General features: G+C 35.9%; 1 protein-coding gene across 1 annotated transcript in view; it reads left to right on the top strand.

The window, feature by feature from the left end:
• The window catches only part of SHOC1 (shortage in chiasmata 1), a 94,666-nt gene that overhangs the window by 40,470 nt on the left and 44,261 nt on the right, over nt 1-9,935 (top strand). The window contains exons 12-15 of the mRNA XM_024126477.3: nt 261-674; nt 4,075-4,194; nt 5,170-5,346; nt 9,411-9,515. Coding sequence (XP_023982245.2) covers nt 261-674; nt 4,075-4,194; nt 5,170-5,346; nt 9,411-9,515 — 816 coding nt within the window. The remainder of the gene's footprint in view (nt 1-260; nt 675-4,074; nt 4,195-5,169; nt 5,347-9,410; nt 9,516-9,935) is intronic.

Consider the following 9,935-nt stretch of genomic DNA (forward strand, 5'->3'; position numbering starts at 1 on the left):
GGCCCGTGAGCCATGGCCGCTGAGCCTGCGCGTCCGGAGCCTGTGCTCCGCAACGGGAGAGGCCACAACAGAGGGAGGCCCGCATACCACACACAAAAAAAAAAATTAAAAAAAAAATAAAAAATAAAAGCAGTAAACAAAGTACTCGTAAGGATCAAATTATATTAATAAGAACCCAGAACTAAAGGTTATCTTAATACCCTAGTAGATCATTCATTTAGGCATGAAAGTCATTGGATATTTTCATTTTCTGTTTTCAGCATGGCTAGAACATAAAAGTTGTTCCTCACCTATTAAACTTATTGAGATATCTACAAATGATCATTTATCACCTTCACAAAAGACTCCACCTCTGGCAAAAGAAGTAACAGGCTCGTATTTTTCTGATGAATATGTCGCTGTTGAAAGACCACGAAAAGAAGAAAAACCAAAGAATGACCTAGAACTAAGTTATAGAATAATCCGAACTAAAGAAAATAAAGATTACTTGGAACTTGACAGCACAGTACCATCTACTGAATTATCTTCCTCTTCCAAAATTGAAGAAGCATCTTTTAAACATGGTAAAAAACAGGAGAATAATTTGGACCTTTTGAATGACTTTATTATGCTGCGAAATAAGTATAAGACTTGCACCTCAAAGACTGAAGTCACAGACAATGATGGAAAAGATGGTGAGTAATTTAGTAATATTTTGGTGTAAGTATGATAACTTCAAGGACTAAATGTATAATTTATTATAGAAGGTAAAGAAATAAAGCTCTTCAGATAAAACACATTATTCTTCAAAGTCAAAGAAAATGTCATTGATTCATGACACATTATATACGGAGATAGATATGGGATATACAGATATAGAGGTATATATGTATTTTCCAAAAAATTTAAAAGTGCATTTGAACTTTTAAGAAAAGCCACTATTTGTAGAAACTCACTTTCTACAACTTGGTCATACAGATTCATAACATTTCTAACTTTTGCTGATCATTCTGCCATTCTTTTTTTTTTTTTTTTTTGCGATACGCGAGCCTCTCACCGCTGCGGCCTCTCCCGTTGCGGAGCACAGGCTCCGGACGCACAGGCCCAGCGGCCATGGCCCATGGGCCCAGCTGCTCTGTGGCATGTGGGATCCTCCCGGACCGGGGCACGAACCCGCGTCCCCTGCATCGGCAGGCGGATTCTCAACCACTGCGCCACCAGGGAAACCCTCTTTTTTTCTTTTAGCTCACAGTTCTACCTCCATATTTTAACTTGTATTTTAATGTGTACTTAAGAACCTTTTGCCTGTTTGATTGCCTATTACTCTTTTTAACTTTATCAAAGAGTTTCTGTTTAAGTTGTAACTGTTTTACATTCATCGCTTATAAACATATCAAAGTAGTATAATGCATCATATCATTTCACTTCTGGTAAAAAAAAAAAATTCTAGAATTCTAGTATTCTAGAATGTGTTTGACACAGATTACCCAAATGAAATAAGTACAAAAATATTTATTTGTGAGAGTTAGAGTATACTTAGGTCTTACTGTCCTATGTATTGATACTGTTCATGTACACAAGTTCTTGCCCCTGAATAAACTGTAAAATAAGACAAGAAGTAAAATATATACCAAAAATTAGTTTGAGAGTCCAATGAGCTTGCTAACTAAACACCAGAATTGGGCAGAGTACCTACCCAGACCCAGACTATGTTGGACTGGGCCAGGATTCCCCATGGTTGGGGAGCTGCTTGGGAAAAAGTCATGACATAGAAAAGCAGAAAAGAATGCTTGTTCTTTGCATGCAGCATGATATGACAGCCTTTTATAGATCTATATAAAGTTATATTACTTTGTCCATCAGTGCATTTTCACAATGAAAAATTCAACAAAAATTGAGAAATGTATTTAAAGGTCTCAGAATTTTGTGACCCTTTATGTTTATATATATTTGTCATAAAGTTTCTTTTTATGTAATTGTTTGACCACATTATAACTTACCTTGTTAGGTGACAATTCTATATGTAACAGAACTTTCTAACCAATTTGCACCATAATTCAGAGCATAATTTCTACATGAAAGAATAAGCAAAATATAAAGAATTATCTTATGAATGTGATGCATAAATAGGAATTTTTTAAAGATTTGTTGTTTTCAGGTTTGTGAATGTTTTCAGATTCTATTCATATTTGAGGCCAAAAAACAATCAAAAAAAGGAAACCAATCCAAAATTAGCACTGACATCCTTTTCTGGTTGTCATACATGTGATGATGTCTTGTAACAAGGTATATTGGCAACAGAAAATGAGAGAAAGCAACAAGAAAGGAGAAAAAGATAAAAAGAATATTTTCTTATTTTAAAAGTTAGCCATTAATTAAACAATTAAAGGAATACTGATGTTAGGTGGGAATGCTCTGTACTCCTGATGTTTCTTCTATTAGTATTATGTTCCTGGCCTCTTTGCCCTTTAATGTGTTCTCCCCAGAGGAACTGGAATTAATTATCTGTATTGTAAATCTGAAAAAGAATAAATTGAGCATAAGCTTGCAGGAATGAGCTGCCTCACAAGTAACAGGCATTCTCCTCTGCTTCTCTATGTCATGAATCTTTCCCGAGCAGTTCCCCAACAGTGCAGAATCCTGGCCCAGTCCAGTATAGTCTGGGGCAGGGTAGGTAACTCTAATTCTGTTGTTTAATTAACAAGCTCTTTTGACTCTCAAACAAAGCTCCTTTCTCCAACTTAGTTTTTATTAGTAACAGAGGTAATATTTTGATATATATTTTACTTCTTGTCTTATTTTATAGTTGATACAGGGGTGAGAAAGAATGCTACAACTTATTAGGCCCCCTCAAAAACTCCAATAATTTGTAGTATTTAATCATAGCTATTTAAATTATTTATAGTTAATAAAAAGTCTACTTGAAAATAATAAAAATCTAGTTTAGGATATTTTACTCTGGTATTTTTTTTTTTTTTTTTTTTTTTTTTTTTTGCGGTACACGGGCCTCTCACTGTTGTGGCCTCTCCCGTTGCGGGGCACAGGCTCCGGATGCGCAGGCTCAGCGGCCATGGCTCACGGGCCTAGCCGCTTCGCGGCATGTGGGATCTTCCCGGACCGGGGCACGAACCCGTGTCCCCTGCATCGGCAGGCGGACTCTCAACCACTGCGCCACCAGGGAAGCCCCTACTCTGTTCTTTTTTTCACTGTGTATTTAAAGCTCATATATTCAAACGTTTCAAGATGGCAATGTTTTTCTAAAATTATCTTGTAATCATATTATTAATGGACAACATTGCAATCTAGTTAATATAACTCTAATCATAAATAAATTATATATATATATATTTTAATCCTCTACAATACTTACAAACGAAGGAAGAAAACTACAGTTATTGAACATTGTGTGCCAGGCACTAAATCACATATCAGAGATAAATATGATAATGTTGCTGACCTTGAGAAGCTTACAGTGTAATAGAGTGGACCAGACATGCGGATAATTTCCATACAGCATTGTCAGTGCCAGGAGACTATGCCGAGTGCTGAGGAAACAAAAAGGAAGGCACTTTGCTGGCCTGGAAGTAGAGTGGGCAGTTTTATAAGGCTTCCTGTAGAAAATTCCTGAGAGCTAAAGGTTAAGTAGTAAGAAATGACCTTATTAAGAAAGGATGGAGACAGGTAGGGTTTGGGGCATAGGAGGGAATTAGTAACAGAGGAAGGGTCTGTGGACAGTCACAGAGAAATGAAGTAGAACAGTATGTGCCTTTTAGGTGTCAGGAATCATCCTTGGTGTTTATAACACCTTACAGCAATATTCGAAGTAGGTATATTAATCAATATTTTACAATGAGGAAACTGAGGCTAGTGTCAGAACTGGGATTGAAACACTGATCTGATGCCAAAGTTCCTTCCTTTATTACCATTCAGCTTCCTACCCAACACAATAAGTCCATTGACCTGAATAGTTGCTCACTTTAATACTGATGCATTTCAAAGAATTTTAACAATTATGATCATATTACAAGAGAGCATTTTAATCAACATTAAGTTTCCCTGAACAATACAAATTAATATTTTTATTAGAACTTCAAGACAAAGAAGAACATTCTTTAACTCTTCAAGAAGAAAATCCTATTGTTTGTACTAATAAAACACTAGAGAAAGCAAATCAGGAAAGGAGAGCAGATAATGTCATTGAAATTCAAGCATCAGGTATGCATTATGCTTTTTAAATGCATTCAAATTAAGTAAATATGAAAGCCCTTTCCTGGGTATCTAGGACACACCTTATTTTCCATGTAATTTTCTTCACTTGTTTCAGATATTTCTTCATTCCAGTCCTACTTTCAGGTTATTTCCAAACCTGGAGTGCCTTATTCACTGCCTCTGCCCCTCCCTCGCCATCACCCTATTCCAGTCCACTAAGTGTTATTTATTCCTTCATTTAAACTGCTGCTTCCCTACATGCATCAGAGAACAGCAAACTGCAACTCCTCACTCAGACTTTTCTTTCCAGTCTAGAAAAATGAACTGTTGATGGCTGCTCTCTCTGTTCTCTTACCCACCATCAAGGTGGTGTAAATAAGTTATTATTGATTCCTATATCAATTAAAATTATTTGTTCTGCTGTAAAGAAAAATATTCTTTACATTGACCCCTAAAGAACAGCCTGCTTAAGAACATCATGCTCACTATTAAAATCGATAAGGAAATATGACACTAGTTCTTGAATATCATTTCATTCTTTTGGCTAAATTTCATTTATGACCTTTAGATGACAATGCAGATCTTTAAATATTGATATTCTAGTGAAAACTAAAAACAATTTGTCATTGTTATAAATGTGTTCATCTTAAGGTTGTAAGCTAATAGTGGAGGGAAAAGAAAAAAATTATGTGATTCTCTTCCTCATACTTGCCCTGCCAAATTAGTCACTGAATAAATCCTTTCTAATAAACAAGGTAAACATAAAATTATATTAATTCTACAGAGGGTTTTTTTTTGTTTTTACTAGTTTATTTAGAATAAATATACTAAAATAAGCCTCTATAGAATCTGATGATTTTTAACTCAGAAAAGAATTTGGATAGAGTTCAGGTTTCCATGAAGTAACATGTATGATTGATTTGTCAAAAATAACATACCATCCTTATAAAAACACTGCCTTTAATGCTTTTATTTTTGCAGATAGCCAGTGCCAAGCATACTGTCTCCTAGAAGCAGCAGCTTCTCCTATCTTAAAAAAACTTGTATGCCTCTGTACTCTTCCTGCTGCTAACTGGAAATTTGACACTGTCATTTTTGACCAAACAAGGTTCCTCTTAAAAGAACAAGAAAAAGTAATAAGTGATGCTATTCACCAAGGTGAGTACAAATAAAAGTCACATTATTTTAAAGGATATAAATTTATGGATTATTAGAAAATGCAGAAATTAGTCATAGATGGAGGCATAACTGTAATTCAGCATATGGCACCCACAGACCAATGCTGGAATATCAGCTAAGCAAGGATAAAAAGGTAAGAAATACAAGTGTCACCTGCTTTTCATGTTTACTTTTTGTCACTTTGATTTTATGAAGACCTACATTAATATCTGTTTTCATTAACTGAAAGAAATCAAAGAGGATTTTCATTTTTATGAAAAAAGGTATTTGCTTCTTTACTCCATTTCAGCTTATAAAAGGTTTCATAGGAACTCTCTATTTTCAGATAGTGGGGGAAACCTGTATCATCTGGCATTGCTTCTCAGTAAAGCTTCTAGTTGACATATATATTACTTGACAGATTCCTATTGCAGAAACCAAATTAACCCTATTATTGTTAGCATCTGAACCACTTAGGTCCCTCCCAAAAAGGTGGGGGGAGGTCAAAAAGTAAATTGATTAAAGTCAATCCTGGACTTTTGCTTCTGGCCAAAATGGAGTAACAGGGATTGAATTTACCCTCCTTCCAAAATTAACAACAACAAACAAACAAAAAGACAAAGACAAAATAGATGAAACCAGTTTTTAAGATCCTAGACATCAGCCAATGAAGCACAATGATTCCTGAGAGATGGGAAACAAGTGAGGTGAGACCTACCATTGCCCTAGCTTACTGCCTTGAAAGAAATGCCAGGCCATGGCACAGGGAGAGGTACCAGAAGCAGAGCTCAGTGGACATTCTGAGTTGAAGAAGCAGAGCTAAGAGTCCAGGGAGACCAAGGCAGCTAAAGTTCAAAGGATAGAAGGTTAGGGGCTTCCCTGGTGGCACAGTGGTTAAGAATCCGCCTGCCAATGCAGGGGACATGGGTTTGAGCCCTGGTCTGGGAAGATCCCACATGCCGCGGAACAACTAAGCCCGTGTGCCACAACTACTGAGCCTGAGCTCTAGAGCCTGCAAGCCACAACTACTGTGCCCACAAGCCACAACTACTGAGTCTGCGTGCTACAACTAATGAAGCCTGTGCACCTAGAACCCGTGCTCTGCAACAAGGGAAGCCACTGCGATGAGAAGCCTGCACACCGCAGTGAAGAGTAGCCCCCACTTGCCACAACTAGAGAAAGCCCATGCACAGCAATGAAGACCCAATGCAGCCAAAAATAAATAAATTAAAATAAATAAATTTTTTTAAAAAAAGGATAGAAGGTTAGAGAGCAGAGAGCTTCACAAGGAGAGTCCTAGAAATTTGCAGAGTCTCCCTGAAGTATTCAGCAGAGTACTGATCAAAGAGTATATGTGAGGACAATAGCCAAAACATAGAAACAACCTAAATGCCCACTAACACATGAATGGATAAAGAAGATGTGGTACATATATACAATTGAATACTACTCAGCCATAAAAAAAGAATGAAATAACGCCATTTGCAGCAACATGGGTGGACCTAGAGATTATCATACTAAGTAAAGTGAGTCAGACAGAGAAAGACAAACACCATATCACTTATATGTGGAAGATAAAATATAACACAAGTGAACGTATCTATGAAACAGAAACAGACTCACAGACATAGAGAACAGACTTGTGGCTGCCAAGGGAGTGGGGTGGGGGAAGGATGGATTATGAATTTGGGATTAGCAGATGCAAACTATAATATAGAGAATGGGTAAACAACAAGGTCCTAGTGCAGGAAACTATATTCAATATCCTGTGATAAACCATAATGGAAAAGAATATGGAAAAAAAAAAGAACAGTCATCTAAAAATAATAATAAATGTATATGTGAGGAACTAACCTACCAGAGGTTGGGAAACAAACCATCTGAAAGGATTAGAGGGAATAGTACTCTGAATTCACATGGGGCAGGAAATAATGTCTGTTCCCACCAGCCAGACTAGAAAAACTCATAATTCATGGAGTATTGATCACCATATTTAGAGAAGTCTTGTCTCAGTAGTGGGGAATAATTATCCCTAGATTTAGCACTGCTCTGGGCCTGCCTAAAAAAATCATAAAAGTAAGACTCAAAGTTATCAAACTATTTCCAAGGAACTTAACTGCATCCCAGAACAAAGCTTAAGACTATTTATATGAATACAGAAATATTTAGCACTAACAAGGTAAAATTCACAGTGTTTGACATCTGATCAAAGATTGTCAAATATAACAAGAGACAGGAAAACACAGCCCATAAGGAGAATAATCAATCAAAACAAACTCAGAGCTGACAAAGATGTTAGCATTATCAGAGAGGACACTGAAACTTATTATAACTGTATTCCATACACTCAATAAGCTAGAGACATAAAAGAGATGCAAATCGTAGTTTTAGAGAATAAACTACAATGCATGAGATGAAAAATACACTGGATGGAGTTAATGGCAGAAGAAAAGACTAGCTAACTTGTAAGCATATCAATAGAAACTATCTAAAATAAAACCCAGGTGGATAAAAGAATAAAAAAGAAGGAAAGAAAAGAGCATAGTGGGCTGTGAAACAACTTCAAATAACCTTATATACTAGCATTAGAGTTCTCAAAGGAGAGGCAAAAGGGGGTAAACAGATAAAATATTTGAAGAAATAATGACTGAAATCTTGCCAAACTCAGTGAAAACTACAAACCCACAGATCCAAGAAACTCAATGAACCCTAAGCACAAGAAGCATAATAAAGCTACACCAAGGCATATTATAATCAAGTTGCTCAAAACCAGTGATAAAGAGAAACTTGTAGGAGCAGCCAGAAGGAAAAAACTATATGCTGCAAAGGAGAAACAATGACAAGGTTGACGTCAAATTTCTTGTCAGAAATAGTGCAAGTGAAAAGACGGTGGAATAACATCTTTAAAATACCTGAAAGAAAAAACCACCAACCTATTCTGTACTAGGCAAAAATACATTACAAAAAACAAAGGGGAAATAGAGGTGTTTTCAGACATACAAAAAAAGCTGAAAGAATTCATCGGCTGCGGATCTGCACTGTAAGAAATGTTCTCCTAAAGACAGAGGAAAATGATACCAAATTTGGTTTCTCTGCTCTCTTCTTTTCCCTTCCTGGTCATGATTGACTTGTTTACACAAGTCCTCCCGGGGGCTGGAGATACTACCTGTAACTGGTTTTTCTGTTGCTCCTTGATTCCCAGTGACCACTGATTATTTGCTTTGATCTTCATTGCTTAAATCAATAGTTTTCATACTTTTCTTTTTAACGTCTTTATTGGAGTATAATTGCTTTACAATGGTGTGTTAGTTTCTGCTTTATAACAAAGTGAATCAGCTATACATATACGTTTTAGCAGAACTCTTTGTTCAATAAATATTACATGGCATCCCACTATATAAAACAGAGAGAAGTAGCGCTTCTCTGGTTAAATTAGGCCTGGAATCCAGTCTTCTTGGCCCCACTTTTGCATGCAGTAAAATCCGATCTATTATCTTCAATAAGCTCTGGAACTACATGGAACGTATTAATTAGATAATTGTCTTGTCCCTATAAGTACCTCTTTCGTTTGAGTCATACCTTTGGACAAATATTCCCAGGTGTCTACCTCCATTTCAATGTATTGCTTTACGTTATGATCGTCCACCTTTATCTAAACCAGTTGGCAAGTTATGCGTTTAATTTTCTTCGTTTCATAACTGGGAACCATTGTCCTTCTTCCCACCAAGAGTAGAAATAATTGAACATTCTTTGGAAGCAGCAAAGTATTAACTCTAAGGTTAGCTGTAGGGGTTGGAATGCCAGCTCCATCATTTATTCACAAATTGACCTTGGGCAGTTACCTAACCTCGTTAAGACTGTTTTCTCATCCATAAAATCAAGATCATAGTAAACTTGTCTGATAGGGTTATTGTTATAGATTCAATGAAATAAACAGATTATATACAGCTTGGCACATAGTAAGCACTCAATAATAAATGTTATCTATTATTGTTAAGCATTCTGATATATATTCTAAAATTCTAATGTATATTGTGTCTTTAAATATGTTTTTGCTTACCTAGGTAAAAATGTTGAAAGAGAAATGACATTCAAGTATGCTGCCCTCTTACACCTTTTGGTAACAATTAGAGATGTCCTTTTAACATGTAGCTTGGACACAGCATTGGGTTGGTGTGAAAATTTTTTATTTCCCCTTTTCTTCCTATTGAAATATTTTGTCTGAAATAACGTTTACTTTTCTGAAAAAGATGCGCTTTGTAAGAAATTATGTAGTTTTTTTTCCTTCTGCATTAAACATTATATATATAGACATAATTATAATGGAATATATATTTTATTCTCCTTATATTCATTAAAAGAAATTTTCTGTAACAATAATCATCACCTAGAAAAATAGGTGTAGGATTCTCTATTCTAGGCCTGAATTACAGACTCTTAATGGCCTTAAGGGATTTGACTGTGTAATCATTGTTATGCACTGCATTTTTTTTAAACATCTTTATTGGAGTATAATTGCTTTACAATGGTGTGTTAGTTTCTGCTGTATAACAAAGTGAATCAGCTATACATATACATATATCCCGATA

This window comes from Physeter macrocephalus, chromosome 9 (genome assembly GCF_002837175.3).
Source record: "Physeter macrocephalus isolate SW-GA chromosome 9, ASM283717v5, whole genome shotgun sequence".
Classification (NCBI taxonomy): domain Eukaryota; kingdom Metazoa; phylum Chordata; class Mammalia; order Artiodactyla; family Physeteridae; genus Physeter; species Physeter macrocephalus.